The 20416-nt window shown below is 48.7% G+C and overlaps 1 protein-coding gene across 1 annotated transcript in view; it reads left to right on the forward strand.

Moving 5' to 3' along the window:
- LOC149443555 (uncharacterized) overlaps positions 1-20416 on the forward strand; it is a 188290-nt gene that overhangs the window by 45432 nt on the left and 122442 nt on the right. The window contains 1 exon segment of the mRNA XM_089655569.1: positions 4719-5135. Coding sequence (XP_089511695.1) covers positions 4719-5135 — 417 coding nt within the window.

The raw sequence follows: 20416 nt of genomic DNA on the forward strand, positions 1-20416 counted from the left end.
CTTCTCTATGGGATACAGACAGGAAGTGATGTCAGGAACAGACAGGAAGTGATGTCAGGTACAGAAGAGAAGTTCCATGTGGTAAGAAGTACAATGAAGACATTGCTGGAAGTGGCAGCTGAGGAGGTAATAAGATGTTATTTCCTATTTACACCCAGTAACCCCCATCACGTCCGTCCTCTTCCTCCATAGTCACGTCCGTCCCCTTCCTCCATAGTCACGTCCGTCCCCTTCCTCCATAGTCACGTCCGTCCCCTTCCTCCATAGTCACGTCCGTCCCCTTCCTCCATAGTCACGTCCGTCCCCTTCCTCCATAGTCACGTCCGTCCTCTTCCTCCATAGTCACGTCCGTCCTCTTCCTCCATAGTCACTGTGACGTCTTTTATCTCCAGCAGATGATGATACACACATATATAGTGTGGGAACCCAGATTAACCCCTTCAGGGGGAGGAGTTGATGATAATATATTTGCTCCCAAAGCTGGCCTACATGGTTCAGTTTTATTGTTCAGCCAGCGGGATGACCATAAAAACTGAAGTGATTCCCCCATCCACACATTGGAGGTGGATGGGGGAATCCTCCCCACTGCACTCTTGTATTTTGACAATGGGGGGACTCCTCCGCTCTCAGAATACACGGATCAGTACTGAAGCTATTGGCTGCAGCCGCTGGGGGAGTGGCTTTTATCCGGCAGTGGCCACACATGGATGGAAATGTGAGCGATCCCTGCTGAACCAGCTGAATTTCCATGGATCTATGGTCACCTTCAGTGACTTCCTCCCCTCCCCCTCATCTCCTTCATGATGGAAGTCATGCTGAGATCATCTCCCATTGGCTGAGCAATATTCTCATTTGTCTCTCAGCTCCTTCTTGCTATTCCTCGTCCTGCCTGTTGTTTCCTTGGATTGATTTTCTGTGTAGTGACCCCGGCTTGGTCTCTTGGATGCGCTCGTCTGTTGCTTGCCCTGACCTTTCTCCTGATTCCTGGATCTCCTCCTCATCTCTCCTCCATATCCTCTTACACAGCTTTTCTCTACACCTGCAGTGACCCTGGGGGGAGGAAACTTGGCACCAGCACGCCGCCAAATCCATCCCCACCATTAGGGGCTCTGGAGACAATTGTCTGCTATTTACACTCCGTTCCTCCGCACGTCACCTGATCACATGACAGCTTACTTCCACAGATTCCGGACAGATTTCTGGATGGTAAAGGTCAAAGTTCACTCTTCAGTTTAGGAGAGGTAGGACGCACCCAGGAACAAGGATTTGGTTTGCATGGGAGCCTCATATAGAGGACCCCTCAAATCTCCCCATCCAAATGTTCATCCATCCAGATTCTATATGTCCTATGACATCACACTGACCTCACAGCTTCTCCTCCCAATGTCCCTCCATCCAGAGTCAGAGAATCCTATGACATCACACTGACCTCACAGCTCCTCCCCCCAATGTCCCTCCATCCAGAGTCAGAGAATCCTATGACATCACACTGACCTCACAGCTCCTCCTCCCAATATCCCTCCATCCAGAGTCAGAAAATCCTATGACATCACACTGACCTCACAGCCCCTCCCACCAATGTCCCTCCATCCAGAGTCAGAGAATCCAATGACATCACACTGACCTCAAAGCTCCTCCTCCCAATGTCCCTCCATCCAGAGTCAGAGAATCCTATGACATCACACTGACCTCACAGCTCCTCCTCCCAATGTCTCTCCATTTGGCTTTTTTCTGATCCTCTTAGGATGTGGGGTCCCTTGGTATCCTCACATGTAAAGTGGGACTGTTGGTCCTGCGTTGTATGTAATGACATCAGAATGCTGCAACAAGCCTATACCCTGCGTAGTGTGGGGGTCCTGTGGGGGGGAATTATACCTCAGCCTGAAGTGGGGCTTTAATAAAATGGAGACCTGAATGGAGAGGTGAGGAGGATTCTGGGAATATCATTTGATGTGACTATTTGTGTTCAGATGTAGAGTTTTCCTCCTGTGAAGTCTGGAGATCATATGACATCACATTGCCTCCACCTCCCTCCCTGATAGAAGAGAGAAAGAAGAAGAAGATTCTAGAAGTCACCAGAGAGATCACTGAGCTGCTGACAGGAGAGGTGAGCGGTGCCGGGAATTCTGGGACATTCTCCAGTAACAGACAAGGGATGTGTCTGGATGGTGACTGTATCATTGTGTGTGTCAGGTTCCTATAAGGTGTCAGGGTGTCACTGTCTATTTCTCCATGGAGGAGTGGGAGTATTTAGAAGGACACAAGGATCTCTACAAGGACGTCATGATGGACAATCAGCCGCCCCTCACATCACCGGGTAAGAGGAGACTTTATTGTAAAGGAGAGAGCAGTACGGAGGATCCACCTAGATCCCCCATCATCTGATAAACACATAGAAACAATGGATTCAGTCAGTGTGTGTGTTTCCTACAGATGGATCCAGTCATGGGAACCCACCAGAGAGATGTCCCCGTCCTCTGTATTCCCGGGATTCCACACAGGAAGGTCACACCATCCCTCACCATCATCAGGTAGATGACGACAATTATTGGTAGTTGTGATTTATACACAGCATGTTTGTTACAATGAATGTTTTATTATATCTTTCAGAGTGGAATCCTCGGGGATGATAATATTGATGGTAAAGAAGAGTATAAAGAGGAGGATGAGGAGTATGGAGTGATGGAGGAGTTTTCAGAAGGACACAAGGATATGATGGAGCCACCTAATACCAGGAACCCACCAGAGAGATGTCCCCGTCCTCTGGATTCCCGGGATTCCACACAGGAAGATCACACCATCCCTCACTATTACAAGGTTGGTGGGATGGAGCATCTAGAACATGGACTCATATAGACAATGTGTGGAGTTCTTTTATGTGACCTTACATTTTACAGATGATATTCTCTCTCATTTCCTTGATTTAGAGTGGAGATCCAATCGATATAGAATTTGAGGTGAAATCAGAAGAAGAAGAGGCGTATGTGAGGGATGATCAGCAGTCTATGGAGGAGGATGGAATAACGGGGACATTTATAGAGGAGGACACTCCTACAGAGATCAGCACAGGTGGGTCATGAACACTAAATCCATTCCTCCACCCATACTGCTCACTGATTGGTCCAGAGTAGGACGGGGACTGGGTGATATCAGCCTGTAATCCCCTGGTCACTTTCCTGAGCTGTGTTCCCCGTCCTGTATTCCTGGATTTCTCTCGGATAATCTTCCTTCTCTGTGCTGCAGACACAATTTATGTATCTAGACTGGATTTATGGAGGTTCTGGGGTTCAGCTGGCAGAAAAATGTTGATTTTCCCCATAGGTGTTACTAGACTTAGGCCCCTGGGGTGTTTGATTTGGGTCTTCTTCCCCACGCCCGGGTCTAGTAAGATCTCTGACAGAACATTTCTCCCAGGGTTTCTCTGTTATCCTCTGTTTGCTCTGTTATCTGCTGGCTGTGCCGGGTGGAGGGATATGTCTGTAGTGTCTCAGACCCAAGTCACTGAGTGCAGTCTCAGGAGATGGGAGGCAGCGGTGTGGGATCTCTGCAACTTGTCTACAGTAAACATTTAATCTTCCACTGATTACTGAATACCAATATTTTGAGTCCTGACCCTTACACTGTATAATTTATATTGTACATTCCATACTCCTGACCCCTGCACTATATACTCTATGTTGTACATTACATACTCCTGACCCCTGCACTATATACTCTATGTTGTACATTACATACTCCTGACCCCTGCACTATATACTCTGTTGTACATTACATACTCCTGACCCCTGCACTATATACTTTATGTTGTACATTACATACTCCTGACCCCTGCACTATATACTCTATGTTGTACATTACATAGTCCTGACTTCTGCTCTCTCCCCCTCCCCCCTCTGCTATATATACACATAATATGGATTCTCTTTTGTTACACCCATTTCCTACCAGCTGGACATTTTATATCGGATGATGTGATTGGAGCACAGACTTTTACATGGTGATAATAATGTGATAACATCCTCCAACTTTGGACCCTTAAACAGAAAGTGATAACGAGGGAGGAGTCAATACCCCAATGATGGTGGTCTTCAGGATCAGTCCAGTCTTCATCTTGGTTGTTCTCCCCCCATCCTCACTCTCTGACCTCTGGTGGGGCTCAGCCCCGCTGTTCTTCATGACTAAATCATGGACTAAATAAGGAAGTGCAGTACTTCTTGTGTTGGGAAGATGGCGATGAGTGATAGAGGGGGTGGGGACCCTCGTCCTATAATCCCCTCATCACTGTCCCTCCTATAACAGACAGTTCTGGTTGTTTCCTCACTCTCTGACTAAGGTCCATGAATAAAGAAATGACCTGGTAGGAGGTCAGAGGAGCCATTTCCTAGTTCCCTTGAGGGTGGAATTGTAAGCTCCTCAGAGACCATGCTGCCTGATGTGGGCAGAGTCCTGGTTTGGGGGAACCAATCAGCTCCTGTCTAGTAATCCTCTTTGTCTTTGTATTTTAGTCCATGGCCGGGAGATGAGGAAAACCTCCGAGGATTGTCTCACTTTGTCTCCAGACTGGAAAGTAGAAGATGAGAACATCGCACAGTATAGTCCAGGAGAAAACCCGGCTCCCTCCAATGTCCATCCGGCACCACCCAGTGTAGATGGACCATCGGATTCCTCGTATCCTGAGGAACCTCAGACTGTGCGGGACCATGCCGGCCTTCCAACAGAGAAGAGCTTCTCCTGTACTGAGTGCTGGAAATGTTTTGCAGTGAAGTATGATCTTTACAGACATCAAAGATCTCACACGGGGGAAAAGCTGTATTCCTGTCCTGAGTGCGGGAAATGTTTTTCAAGGAAGTCCGATATTTACAGACATCAGAGATCTCACACGGGGGAGAAGCCGTATTCCTGTCCTGAGTGTGGGAAATGTTTTTCAGACATTTCCAATCTTCATAAACATCAGAAATCTCACACGGGGGAGAAGCCATATTCCTGTCCAGAGTGTGGGAAATGTTTCTCACAGAAGTACCATCTTTACACACATCAAAGATCTCACACAGGTGAGAAGCCGTATTCCTGTCCTGAGTGCAGGAAAAGTTTTTCAGTGAAGACCAGTCTTTACGCACATCAAAGATCCCACACAGGTGAGAAGCCGTATTCCTGTCCTGAGTGTGGAAAATGTTTTTCAGATAAGTCCACTTTTCACAAACATCAGATATGTCACACAGGGGAGAAGCCATTTTCCTGTCCTGAGTGTGGGAAATGTTTTTCACAAAAGTCACATCTTTACACACATCAGAGATCTCACACGGGGGAGAAGCCATATTCCTGTCCTGAGTGCGGGAAATGTTTTTCAGTGAAGTCCCTTCTTTATACTCATCAAAGATCTCACATGGGGGAGAAGCCACTTTCCTGTCCTGAGTGTGGAAAGTGTTTTTCAGATAAGTCCAGTCTTTACACACATCAGAGATCTCACATGGGAAAGAAGCTGCATTCTTGTCCTGAGTGCGGGAAATGTTTTTCAGTGAAGTCCAGTCTTAACACACATCAGAGATGTCACACGGGGGAAAAGCCATATTCCTGTCCTGAGTGTGAAAAATGTTTTTCAGATAAGTCCAATCTTTACAGACATCAGAGATGTCACACGGGAGAGAAGCCGTATTCTTGTCCTGAGTGCGGGAAATGTTTTTCACAGAAGTCCAATCTTTACACACATCAGAGATCTCACACGGGGGAGAAGCCACTTTCTTGTCCTGAGTGAGGGAAATGTTCCTCCCTGAAGTCCTGTCTTCTTGTACATCAGGGATTATAACGGGGTAGACAGATCAGACAGGGGTCAGTACTTATTGGGGGGTGGAATGGGGAAAGATGGGGGAGGGCTATGGCAGATAAGAAGGTTCCCATGTTACAACCAGTGGAATTGGTACCATTTGTATGAAAATAAAAAATACACAAAATCCGTGTGAACAAGGTGTCAGTGAATGAACAAGGTGTCAATTATTATTATAGAGTATTTTTATAACGCCAAAGGGTTTGCTCAGCACTGTACAATATTGTGTGGGACAATACATGAGACAATACAGTAGCAAAACAATACACGAGGGGTTAGAGGGCCCTGCCCTTTTGAGCTTACAATCTAGGAGGGAGGGGATGGTGGTACAGGAGGAGATGGCTGTGGGGGATGGAATGGAGTGAGGAGTGGAGGGGATCGGCTGTTAGGTGAGGGCGGGGTAGGTTTCCCTGAAGAGATGGGTTTTTAGGGTGTGCCTAAAGGTGAGAAGGGCAGGGGATAATCTGATGGATTGGGGAAGTGAGTTCCAGAGGATGGGGGAAGCTCTGGAGAAGTCCTGCAGTCGGGCGTGGGAGGTGAAGACCAGGGAGCTAGAGAGTAGGAGGTCTTGTGAGGAGCGAAGATTACAGGTTGGGTGGTATTTGGGTATCAGGTCAGTGAGGTAGTTTGGGGCAGCGTTATGAATGGCTTTGTATGTCAGTGTTAGTTTTTTGAATTTAATGCATTGGGCAAGCCAGTGGAGGGAATGACAGAGGGGGGTGGAGCCAGTGGAGGGAATGACAGAGGCGGGTGGCAGAAGCGGAGCGGTTGGTGAGGTGGATGAGTCTGGCCGCTGAGTTCAGGATAGACTGAAGCGGGGAGAATCTGTGATGAGGGAGACCGGTGAGGACGGAGTTGCAGTAGTCCAGGCGTGAGATAATAAGGGAGTGAAGGAGTAGTTTAGTAGTGTCTGGGGTTAGGAACGAACGTATCTTGGAGATGTTGCGGAGGTGGAGCCTGCAAGAGTTTGCCAGCGATTGGACATGGGGTTGGAACGACAGGTTAGAGTCTAGGATGACACATAGGACCTTGGCTTGCGTGGTGGGACTGATGGTAGCGTTGTTGGTTGTGATGGAGGGGGCTGGGGGGAAGATTAGGAGTTCGGTTTTGGAGAGGTTCAGTTTGAGGAAATGGAGCGACATCCAGTCTGATATGTCGTTCAGTAGGTGAGTGATACGGGCGGAGACTGAAGGGGTGAGGTGAGGAGTGGAGAGGTAAATTTGTATGTCATGGGCATAGAGGTTTGCCGAGGGAGGAGATGGAGAAGAGAAGGCGCCCAACGACAGAGCCTTGGGGGACCCCAACAGAGAGGGGGAGTGAGGGGGAGGTGGTAGCATTATAGGTAACGCTAAAGGATCATTGGGATAGATAGGAGAGCCAGGAGAGAGCAGAGTCTCTGATGCCAAGAGAGTGTAATTTGTTAAGGAGGAGGGGGTGGTCAACTGTGTCAAAGGCCGCGGAGAGGTCGAGGAGTAGGTGACAGAGTAGTGTCCATTAGCTTTGGCAGATAGCAGGTCGTTAGTGATTTTGATTAGGGCAGTTTCGGTGGAATGTTGGGGGCGAAAGCTGGATTGTAGGGGATCGAGGATGTTGTCGTCGGTGAGGTGGGCTCTTAGGCGATTGTAGACTAAGCGCTCAAGGAGTTTGGAAGTGAAAGGCAGCAGTGAGATGGGTCTGAGGTTGTTCAGGTCAGTGGGGTCCAGGGAGGGTTTTTTGAGTATGGGGGTGATGTGGGCGAGCTTTAAGGGGAAGGAAATGTGCCAGTACAGAGAGAGAGATTGAAGATGTGGGCGAGGGAGCGCAGGATGGAGGAGGAGGGTGACCGGAGGAGTTGTGAGGGGACAGGATCCAGGGGGCAAGTGGTGAGACGGGCTTTTGAGAAGACCTTAGTGACCGCCTCAAAAGTAGCAGGGCTGAAGGATTTGAGTGTAGGGGAGGTGAAGCTGTGAAGGATGTTTGGCGTGGTGGATGGGAGGGCGGTAGCGAGGTCAGAGGAGGGGAGAGTTGATTGGGCTATGGTGGGGGGTAGGCCAGGTCAGGAGGTGGGTTGAGCATTGGTGATGTCCTTACGGATTGCATCAATTTTATTCTGGAATTGTTCAGCAATCTCGTGGGCGGTGAGTGAGATACTGGGTGGGGGTGGGGGGGAGAGAGTAGGGAGTTGAAGGTGGAGAAGAGCCGGCGGGGATTGGAGGAGAGGGTGTTAATGAGGGTTACAAAGTAGGCTTGTTTGGCTGCGTGGAGGGAGGAGGTGTAGGTGAGAAAGGCGGATTTGTAGAGGGAGAACGCTCGGGGGGATCTAGTTTTGCATCATAGGCGCTCTAGTGCACGACTGCGTTGTTTAAGATTTTTTGTGTGGTCATTCTGCCAGGGTTGGAGCGGTCGGGGTCTGGTGCTGTGTGTGGTTGGGGGTGCCAACGAGTCTAAGGCAGCTGATAGCAGGTTGTTATACGCAGTAGTGGCCAGGTCAGGGCATGACAGAGGAAGGATACGATCAGCTGCAGAGTGGAGAGCGGCAGGGTCCAGGTTGCAGAGGTTGTGGCTGGTGATTGTTTGACGTGTGGGGGGGAGGTGTTAGAGGACCGGGAGATGGAGAACGTAATGAGGTTGTGGTCAGAGAGGGGGAAAGGGGTGTTTGAGAGGTTGCAGGTGGTGCAGCAATGGGAGAAGACTAGGGTGTTCCCATCAGTGTGGGTGGAGGACTGTGTGCACTGTGTGAGCTCAAAGGAGGAGGTTAAGCGGATGAGTTGGGAGGTGGCCGGGTTGTTGACATTGATGGGGATATTGAAGTCTCCAAGGATGAGGGTGGGTAGCTCAGAGGAGAGGAAGAAGGGTAGCCAGATGGCAAAGTCATCAAGGAAGCAGCATATGGAACCAGGGGACCTATAGATCACTGCAATCCTCAGAGGGGTGGGGGAGAAGAGTTGGATGCAGTGGGCCTCGAAGGAGGAGAAGGATAGAGAGGGGGGGTTTGGGAGGACCCGGAAGTTGCTCAACGGTGACAGGAGCATGCCAAACCCCACCACCTCTACGACCGCTCGGTCTGGGTGAGTGGTACCAGAAGAGACCTCCATAGGAGAGTGCTGCAGGGGAGGTGGAGTCGGTGGCCTAGATACAGGTTTCGGTGACCACTAGGAGGTTGAGGGAGCGGGAGATAAAGAGGTCATGGATGGCGGTGAGCTTGTTGCAAACCGATCGGGCGTTCAGGAATGCAACCAAGAGTGGAGAGGTGGATGCGGGGAGGAGGGGGACAGGTATAAGATTGAGGGGGTTGTGGCGGTTAGTGGGAGTAGGAGGGTGCTTAGTGGGTAAGTGGGGTGGTGAGGGGCCGGGGTTTGGGGAGATGTCCCCAGCGGTAAGGAGGAGAAGGAGGGTGAGAAAGGTGGCATGGGAGCGGGATGTGAAGGATCGTGTGGGTCTGTTAGTGGAGGTGCGTGGGTTGGTGGGAGAGTGGAGTATCAGGAGGAGGTGGTGAGAGCCATAGTGGGGAGATGGTAGTAGTGAGGGTCCGATGTATAGTTGTTTTGGGGGAGTAGGGGGATAAAAGGAGATTTTGTGAATGTAGAAGAGTACGAGGAGAAGGAGTGCAGGTGGCATGTTAGGAGGGTGGGCAGAGTGCTGGTTGATAGATGGAGGTGGGAGGTATCACATTGGGGCATAAAGGTACAGAGAGTCAGTTGCGCAGTGGCGGCGGAGTTCGTCTGTGGGAGGAGAGGGAGAGTGGTGGGCAGCTAGGTCTTCAGCTGGCTAGACACGGCAGTCAGTTGGGTGCTGTAGGCCAGCGTCTGGAGGTGCTGTGGTCCCGGTGGTCTGATGGGTGCTGTAGGCCGGCGTCAGGAGGTGCTGCTGGGCACGGCGTTTGGTGGTGCTGTTGGGCACGGCGGCTGGGGATGCTGTAGGGCACGGAGTCTGGGGATGATGCAGGGCACGACAGACATCTGGAGTTGGTGTAGAGCATGGCGTCTGGTGATCCCTGGCAGGATGGTGGCTGGTGATCCCTGGCGGGATGGTGGCTGGCAATCCCTGGCGGGATGGTGGGTTTGCAATCCCTGGCAGGATGGTGGGCTTGCAATCCCTGGCAGGATGGTGGGCTTATGATCCCTAGTGGGGTGGTGGGCTTGCGATCCCTGGTGGGGTGGTGGGCTTGCGATCCCTGGTGGGATAGTGGCCTGTAGTCCCTGGTGGTGGTTTGTAGTCCCTGGTGGGTAGTAGGTGCCCCTGTTAGTGTACCTGGTGGCTAGCAGTGTGATGGCGGCTGGGCCGGGTGGCTATGTCCCGGTTCGTCGCAGCTCAGGACCCCTCCTGGGTGTCGGCAGGACCGGTAGGGGGGGTGGCAGCTTCCCCTGTCCAGGGATGGAGCAGAAGCGTCCCGTCGTGTCCCCAATCCTGGCCGCGATTCCAGCCACGGCCAGCAGGAAAAACTGCAGCTTCGGGTGCCGTGGTAGGCCGCAGTAGGCCTCAACCCGCCAGAGCTCCGCCGGAGGGACGGAGTGTCCAAAACCCCTTCAGGGTGTTGGCGGGGAGTCGGCGGCAGCTCAGGGGTCCGGATGGTGGCGGATGGAGTGCGGGTGCGCCGGAGAAAGTGTTTATTCCCCAATGCCAGAAGTGTGCCCAGCACAATAGGTGAGTTGGAAGGTTTGGTGCATGAAGAGAACTAGGATTGAATTGGTATTGCTGAATCTTGGCTTCATTCCTCACATGACTGGGCCATTCATATTCCTGGCTAGGTTCTCTTTCGGAGAGACGGGGGAAATAGGAAAGGTGATGGTGTCTGTCTCTATGTGAGAAGTGATCTCAGAGGGAGTGTGAAAGAGGACCTAGTTGATGGAGAGTGTGATGAGGCTGAAGTATTATGGGTGGAACCAGGGGCAGACTGACAACTCATGGGGCCCCCGGGCAATAGGGGATCATGAGGCCCCTGTGTCCTTGCCCAAACTCAAAAAAGCCCATGAAAAAGGTACCAGGGGCATCTCATAGGGCCCCCTACTGCCCCCGGGCCCTCAGGTAGTGCACGAGTTTCCAAATGGTCAGTCCGCCCCTGGGTGGAACTGCACATGGGGGGCGTACTACAAAGGTAATCATTGGAGTTTAACACAGAGGGGTGCAGCGCTCCTAAAAATCCATAATACAGAAAAAATGAATATGCAAATGACATAATAAAGTGACAATGTGCAAATATATATATATAGGCCACTAAATAGTAGCTAATAGTGCTGGAAAGTGTGAAATCCAGTATAAAAGTCCAAAGAAGAGGTGATGATGAGATCCCAAATGATCTAAGGATGTCCTATGATGGAGACCGTGGATCAGGTGATATAAAGTAATATGATTGCGCACTCACCAGATACGCAAATCAAATGCGCATTGACAGTAGAAATCACAGGTCATCCAATATCATCGGATGGGTCTGGTCAGATCTGGTCACAGTATACTTTATATCACCTGATCCACGGTCTCCGTCATAGACATCCTTAGATCATTTGGGATCTCATCATCACCTCTTTGGACTTTTATACTGGATTTCACACTTTCCAGCACTATTAGCCACTATATAGTGGCCTATATATATATATTTGCACATTGTCACTTTATTATTTCATTTGCATATTCATTTTTTCTGTATTATGGATTTTTAGGAGCGCTGCACCCCTCTGTGTTATACTTGTGTCCTTTGAAAGGTCTTATATGGTGCTTTCTTGGTGTACAGCTGCTGTCAGTGTTGATTTATTTAGCGCTGACTTATTTTCCTTGTACTTAATCATTGGAGTTTGTTATAGGCCTCCCAGTGTTAATGAGGAGGTGGAGACTCAGCTCCTTGCACAGATGGAAAGGGCTGCAAGGGCAGGGACAGTGATAATAATGAGGGATGGTAACTACCCGGAAAGAGACTGGAGTAATAGTACTGCAGGAACAGTTAAAGGGCAGAAATGTATAAACCTACTACAGGACAATTTTATGGTCCAGTTCATAGAGGCCCCAACTAGGAATGATGCTCTGCTGGACCTGGTCATCTCCAACCATGCAGAGCTTATTACGAATGTCCATATAAAAGAACATCTGGGTAGCAGTGACCATAACATGATTTCATTTATTGTTAGCTGTAAACAACAAGCACATACGGGAAAAATAAAAATGCTGAACTTTAAGAGAGCTAATTTTCAAGGCTGAGATCTGCTCTCCATGACTTAGACAGGGAATATTGGCATCGATGAACACAACACAGAAATGGGAGTTCTTCAAAAAGACTGTATGTGACCACACTGCAGAATATATTCCCATGGGCAACAAGTATAAAAGGCTACAAATCGAACCTATGTGGCTTACGGCCAAAGTTACAAAAGCGATAGATAATAAGAAAAGAGCTTTTATTAAATATAACAATGAAGGAACGCGATCATCGTTTACACATTACAAAGAATATTATTTACATCCTCTGCCATTGAAGTGTTACATTTGTTGAAATGGGATTGTGGATCCATCAATATGAGTGAGTTCCGGGGTCAAGAATGGCTACATTTGATGTCTTCTTATCAGGCAGACTTTTCCCAGAAGGAACAAACTGAAACAGAAATATATTCGCTGTTTTAGAGGTTGGGAAAGCTCTTGGAAAAGAAATTGGCACTTTTTTGTCATATTAAAACATTTGATAAGTATGCCCGAGAAAAGATCAACCCACTTGGGTGGAGGATCCAGATCTTTCTAGATCAAGAGGGAACGGGAGGAAAGCCTACAATCATGCTCACAGCAAATGATGTCCATATTGCCTACGGAATATAATAAACAGATATTATCATTGGAGAAGGATATTGGAGGTGCAGAGATTCATTGTATTCTGATTTGGAGAGGAAACTTAGGGAAGGCCTAGCAGATTTGTACAAACACATTAACGAAAAAAGAGAATACATTTTGGTGAGATAAAACAGTGTTTTTGGAAGGGAAAGCATAAAGGTGGACTATCCCTCAATACATGAACCTCCAGAGGAGGCGCTATCACCACACTACACAGGACACCTTAGAACAGAGGAGGCGCTATCACCACACTACACAGGATACCTGAGAACATGAATCTCCAGAGGAGGCGCTATCACCACACTACACAGGACACCTTAGAACATGAACCTCCAGAGGAGGCGCTATCACCACACTACACAGGACACCTTAGAACATGAACCTCCAGAGGAGGCGCTATCACCACACTACGCAGGATACCTGAGAACATGAACCTCCAGAGGAGGCGCTATCACCACACTACACAGGATACCTGAGAACATGAACCTCCAGAGGAGGCGCTATCACCACACTACACGGGAAACCTTAGAACATGAACCTCCAGAGGAGGCGCTATCACCACACTACACAGGTCACCTTAGAATATGAACCTCCAGAGGAGGCGCTATCACCACACTACACAGGACACCTTAGAACATGAACCTCCAGAGGAGGCGCTATCACCACACTACGCAGGATACCTGAGAACATGAACCTCCAGAGGAGGCGCTATCACCACACTACACAGGATACCTGAGAACATGAACCTCCAGAGGAGGCGCTATCACCACACTACACAGGATACCTGAGAACATGAATCTCCAGAGGAGGCGCTATCACCACACTACACAGGACACCTTAGAATATGAACCTCCAGAGGAGGCGCTATCACCACACTACACAGGACACCTTAGAACATGAACCTCCAGAGGAGGCGCTATCACCACACTACACAGGACACCTTAGAACATGAACCTCCAGAGGAGGTGCTATCACCACACTACGCAGGATACCTGAGAACATGAACCTCCAGAGGAGGCGCTATCACCACACTACACAGGATACCTGAGAACATGAATCTCCAGAGGAGGCGCTATCACCACACTACACAGGACACCTTAGAACATGAACCTCCAGAGGAGGCGCTATCACCACACTACACAGGACACCTTAGAACATGAACCTCCAGAGGAGGCGCTATCACCACACTACGCAGGATACCTGAGAACATGAACCTCCAGAGGAGGCGCTATCACCACACTACACAGGATACCTGAGAACATGAATCTCCAGAGGAGGCGCTATCACCACACTACACAGGACGCCTTAGAACATGAACCTCCAGAGGAGGCGCTATCACCACACTACGCAGGACACCTTAGAACATGAACCTCCAGAGGAGGCGCTATCACCACACTACACAGGACACCTGAGAACATGAACCTCCAGAGGAGGCGCTATCACCACACTACGCAGGATACCTGAGAACATGAATCTCCAGAGGAGGCGCTATCACCACACTACGCAGGATACCTGAGAACATGAACCTCCAGAGGAGGCGCTATCACCACACTACGCAGGATACCTGAGAACATGAATCTCCAGAGGAGGCGCTATCACCACACTACACAGGATACCTGAGAACATGAATCTCCAGAGGAGGCGCTATCACCACACTACACGGGAAACCTTAGAACATGAACCTCCAGAGGAGGCGCTATCACCACACTACACAGGTCACCTTAGAATATGAACCTCCAGAGGAGGCGCTATCACCACACTACACAGGACACCTTAGAACATGAACCTCCAGAGGAGGCGCTATCACCACACTACGCAGGATACCTGAGAACATGAACCTCCAGAGGAGGCGCTATCACCACACTACACAGGATACCTGAGAACATGAACCTCCAGAGGAGGCGCTATCACCACACTACACAGGATACCTGAGAACATGAATCTCCAGAGGAGGCGCTATCACCACACTACACAGGACACCTTAGAATATGAACCTCCAGAGGAGGCGCTATCACCACACTACACAGGACACCTTAGAACATGAACCTCCAGAGGAGGCGCTATCACCACACTACACAGGACACCTTAGAACATGAACCTCCAGAGGAGGTGCTATCACCACACTACGCAGGATACCTGAGAACATGAACCTCCAGAGGAGGCGCTATCACCACACTACACAGGATACCTGAGAACATGAATCTCCAGAGGAGGCGCTATCACCACACTACACAGGACACCTTAGAACATGAACCTCCAGAGGAGGCGCTATCACCACACTACGCAGGATACCTTAGAACATGAACCTCCAGAGGAGGCGCTATCACCACACTACACAGGATACCTGAGAACATGAACCTCCAGAGGAGGCGCTATCACCACACTACACAGGATACCTGAGAACATGAATCTCCAGAGGAGGCCCTATCACCACACTACACAGGATACCTTAGAAGTATCACATTTCAATAATACACCATTGGACTCTGACTCCTCCTCCTATGTTCAAATGTATTATACTCTGAACAGGGGTTGAGGTCGCCTTAAAAGAAAGCGTAATAGAAAAGGTTCTTTTGAACAACAAAATAAAACCTGTTCTCTGGATACTCCCCCCGTATCCTTACAGGAGAACACATGAGTGAGTCACGAAGTCCTATCACACGATCCTCTCTTGTAGAGGGTACAATAGCAGGTGAGTCTGAATCTTCTTTGTCAGACTCATCCAGCACCGTAGTATAGATTTCTTCCTTTTGGCACACACCAGTCACATTCTGCTTTGTTTAGGCCCCGAAGAGGGAGATCGGGCCGGGGGATAGACCATTACCTGACCTGAACTTGACCTCTACATTGAATATTGTCAATTTGTCCTCATATGCCTTGACCCAATTTGAAGAAAATCTTCTTTCACACGGACTAAGCTTCTATCTACATAAAAATACAGATGAGTTTGAATTAGTTAAGTATTTACAGCTTTTTGCCATAAAACTTTCCCTACGATGTGCTTATGCAAAATCCGATCATGCCACTGAATCTTTTGATTGGTCGCAATACTCCAGCAGAGATTTCAAAGCCCTCAGAGATTTGAAGCTCCTGCTGGAAGAAAGCCAACCCATTCGTTCCCCCAGGAGCCTAGGGAGTCATCCCTCCCCTTCTCCAGCATGGGCTGTACAGGAGTGCAGGTTGCTGGGCGAAAGGAGGGCTGGGCGTGACTTTCAGGGCATGGCTATGCATTCCGGAAGCAGGAAGTTCGGCACGGTGATATCATCAGTGGTTGCCTGTAGAGGCTGGTTCCGGTCTCCATAGAAGAAGGCACAGGCATCCAGATCAGGTGGTCGCTGCAGCATTTTGAAACCCAGCAGAGGCTGTGGACCATGCCAAATGGGATGTGATAGAAGCTGGCTCTTCATAGCAAGCGGACCCTGGTTCTGGCACCAGTTCCTCTGAGGTAGGCTTAGGGACAGTCCCTCTTGTTGACTCCTGGGGGGTGGGTGATAGTTTTCCCAGTCTCTTATGGCAGGTGACGGTGGGGCACACTTCACATTCTAGCACAGGGTGTGTGGAAGGAGATTAGGGCCGAGAGTCCTCCTTATTCTGTCTTTTTCTTTCTTAGGTTAAGACCCAGGACAGGACTCAGAGTCAGACCCCAAAGAAGTGTGCAGTGTGCGTGGTTAAGTTGGGTTCTACTTGTGAAAAACCCTTATGTTGCAACTGTGTAGATAGCCTAGTTAAAGATGAGTCTTTTATAGCCTGTCACAAAGTTCTCACCTCTATTAAAGATGACATGACAGCTACATTCCAATCCTTCAGATCCCTGCTGGATAGGATCCAGACACCGCTGGACCCTTGGACCAAGTTGGCTGCTACGGCAGTATTAGCAAGGCAGGAGGATCTAGAAGAGGACCTTCGGTCCCTTGCTTCTTCTTAGGTGGGTTCAGGTTCAGAAGTGGACAACGAGGAAGAAACTAGCTCCTCCAGAAGTTACAGATACAAGTTGACCCTGGAAGATGTGGACGACCTCCTGAAGGCTATCTACGAAACCTTAGAGATTGAGGAGGAAGAAGTTTGTTTAAGCATGACCTCATGTATCAGGGTCTTCATGCCAAGAAGAATAGGGTCTTTCCAGTCCACAGCTCCCTGGTTGATACCATTAAGCAGGAGTGGGAAAACCCTGAAAGGAAGCCCTTTTTTCAGGGAGTTTAAAAAGAAGATTTTCTTTTGACGAGGATGGGTCCCAACCTTGGAACAAGGTCCCAAGGAAGGACGCCCCCTTATCCAGAGTTTCCAAGAGGATGGATTTGGCATTTGAGGACATGAGGGCCCTAAAGGACCCCATGGATAAGAGGGGAGATATCTTGCTGCGTAGAGAATGGGAATCCTCATCTATTAGCCTTAATCCGGCTCTATTGGCCACCTGTATAGCCAGAAACCTCGAGTGCTGGCTTACCCAGTACAGACTCACTTGGCAACAGGAACCTCCAGACAGCAGATCTTAAAATCCTTGCCTTTACTGTTTAAGGTGATAGGGTTTCTTGCGGATGCCTCAGCAGCATCAGTAAAGCTAGCCGCAAGGACTTCAGCCTTGGTAAACTCAGCCAGGCAGGCCTTATGCTTAAAAACCTGGGCAGGGGATTCGGCATCTAAGCTGCGTCTCTGTGCCTTTTTCAGGTGACAACCTTTTTGGTCCGGGACTAGAGGAAGCTTTAGAGCATACAGCTGACAAAAAGAGCTTTTCCTGAGAGTAAAAATAAATCTTACCCCAGGAAGGTTTTTCATCCAAAATCGCAGGTACAGCAGGTTAAGGATGGTCAGCCCAAAAAACATTGGACAGGACATAAAAATAGGGGAAAAGAGGGGATTCTATTCAATCCTCCTCAAGGCCCCTCCAAGCCTCAATGACTTCAGCATCCCAGTGGGAGGAAGACTGGGGACCATTCTCCCTCAGTCCCACTGCCAGATTTCTAGTAACCAATCTTCCCAAAGACCAAAACAGGGCACAAGCTCTGCATGGCCTAATTGGAGACTTGGTGGACCAGCAGGTCCCAGTTCAAGTCCCTCAGAGCGAGCAGGGAAAGGGATGTTATTCCCACGTGTTTGTAGTGGGGAAGCCCTCGGGCAAGTTTTGCCTAATTTTAAACCTGCGCCCCTAAATTGATCACTGAGGTACAAGAACTTCAGGATGGAATCGATCTTCTCTGTAAAAAAATCCTTTCCCAAGAGTGTTTTATGGCCATGTTAGATCTGAGGGATGCGTATTTCCATATTCCCATTCGTCGGACTAGTCAGAAATATCTGAGAATAGTGGTAAATATGGGTTCACAGATCCTCCACTGGCAGTGTCGGGCTCTACCCTTTGGGCTAGCCTCAGTGCCAAGAATTTTTATGAAGGTGCTGGCAGAAGCCTTAGTTCCCCTAAGGATGAAGTCCATTACCATCATTTCTTATCTGGACAACCTTCTCTTTGTGGCCAAATCTCACCAGCAGTTGGAAGGTCTGCAGGTGGCTCAGGATTTCCTTCGGAGCCTGGGCTGGCTCATAAACAGGGACAAGTCATTTTTAACTCTCTCCCAGAGAGTGATCTAGCTGATATAAAGGATCTCTTCAGTGGAGGAGATAATCTTCCTTCCTCGGGAAAATCTTCTCAAGATATATCAGACGCTGGCAGAGTTGCAATGCAATCTGTCAGTGTCAATAAGGAAGGTTTCAAGGGCAGTGGGTCTCATGATTTCATGTTTCCCGGTGGTCCCGTGGGCAAGACTAAAACAGCGGCCTCTTCAGGCTTATCTTCTGAAGATTTGTAATGGAGACAGGTCTACCTTGGATCTAGCAGTCCAGCTCCTGTCCAGGGTCAAGAGATCCCTCTGGTGGTGGCAGAAGGAAGTCAATCTGGCCAGGGGTCTCAAGTGGAACCAGCCTTCTCCACACATTACAACCGAGCAGTTATGGTTGGGCAGCCCATCTAGTCGATATGTCAGCAAGGGGTTGTGGTCTTGGAAGGAGTCTCAGAGATCCTTGAATCAGAGAGAACTTATAGCAGTCCAAAGGGCATTAGATGCCTTTGGAACTAAGCTATTGGACTGTCACCTACAAATCCGGTCAGACAATATGGCTACAGTGGTGTATATCAACAATCAGGGGGGCACACAAAGCCCCTCTCTGCAGGAGATCCTGGCAGCATTCTATCCTGGGCCGAGCAAAATCTGCTTTCGGTTTCTGCCATTCATCTGAAAGGGTTACAAAATTCCCTAGTGGACTTCCTAAGTCGGTGGCCAGTCAGTCACAATGAATGGTCTCTCAACCAAGAGGTGTTTTCAATCATAGCTCTCATGTGGGGAATACTGGAGGCCGATCTTTTTGCTTCCCAGGAGAACAGGAAGATCAGTCAGTTCTTTTCCCTAAATACAGTTACAGTATGTTCAAAATAATAGCAGTCAGACATCACTAACCAGATCAATCACTGTTTTTGGTAGAAATGATATTTCTACATGGCAAATAATTTACTAGCAGGTGTAGTAGAGTAATAGAAATCCAACAGACCCAACAGTCATGACATGCATGCCGCTGATTCTGTGTAATTGAATCACTCATTGAAAGGGGCATGTTCAAAATAATAGCAGTGTGGAGTTCTATTAGTGAGGTCATTCATTCTTTGATATACAGGTGGCAATTATTGCCCTTATTTAAGGAAGGAAGGCAGCAAATGTTGGACATGCTGGTTACAGTGCATTTCTCTCTGAAATTCTGAGGAAAATAGGTCGTTCCAGATATTGTTCAGAAGAACAGCGTACCTTGATTAAAAAGTTGATTGGAGGGGAAAACATATAAAGAAGTGCATAAAATGATCGACTGCTCAGCTAAAATGATGACAAATGCTTTAAAATGGCAACCAAAACCTGAAAGACGTGGAAGAAAGCGAAAAACTACCATTCGAATGGATAGAAGAATAGCCAAAATGGCGCGGACTCAGCCAACAATCAGCTCCAGGAAGATGAAAGAAGGTGTGACGTTCCCTGTGAGGACTGTTACAATTAGAAGACGCCGATGTGAAGCCAAGCTATCTGCAAGAAGTCCCCGCAAAGTCCCACTGTTGGAGAAAAGACGTGTGCTGAAGAGGTTACAATCTGCCAAAGAGCACATTGACTGGCCTAAAGAGAAATGACGCAACATTTTGTGGACTGATGAAAGTAAGATTGTTCTTTTTGGGTCTAGTGGGCGGAGACAGTTTGTCAGACGACCCCCAAACACTGAATTCAAGCCACAGTACACTGTGAAGACAGTGAAGCATGGTGGTGCAAGCATCATGATATGGGGATGTTTCTCATACTACGGTGTTGGGCCTATTTATCGCATACCAGGGATCATGGATCAGTTGGAATCCATCAGAATACTTGAAGAGGTCATGCTGCCTTATGCTGAAGAGGAAATGCCCTTGAAATGGGTGTTCCAATAAGACAACAACCCCAAACACACCAGTAAACGTGCAACATCTTGGTTCCAGACCAACAAGATGGACGTTATGGAGTGGCCAGCCCAATCCCCGGATCTTAATCCAATAGAAAACTTGTGGGGTGACATCAAAAATGCCGTTTCTGAGGCAAAACCAAGAAATAGAGAAGAACTGTGGAATGTGGTCCAATCATCCTGGGCTGGAATACCTGATCACAGGGGCCAGAAGTTGGGTGACTCCATGCAACACAGATGTACAGCAGTTCTCATAAACAGTGCGACTACAACCAAATATTCATGAAGTCATTCAAAGGAAAGCAAAATCTTCAAACATTTCTCAGTTTATATAGTGAATGTTTGAGT

Source organism: Staurois parvus, unplaced genomic scaffold, assembly GCF_062004578.1.
Source record: "Staurois parvus isolate SC_StPar_1 unplaced genomic scaffold, SC_StPar_1.0 ptg000849l, whole genome shotgun sequence".
Taxonomy (NCBI): Eukaryota; Metazoa; Chordata; class Amphibia; order Anura; family Ranidae; genus Staurois; species Staurois parvus.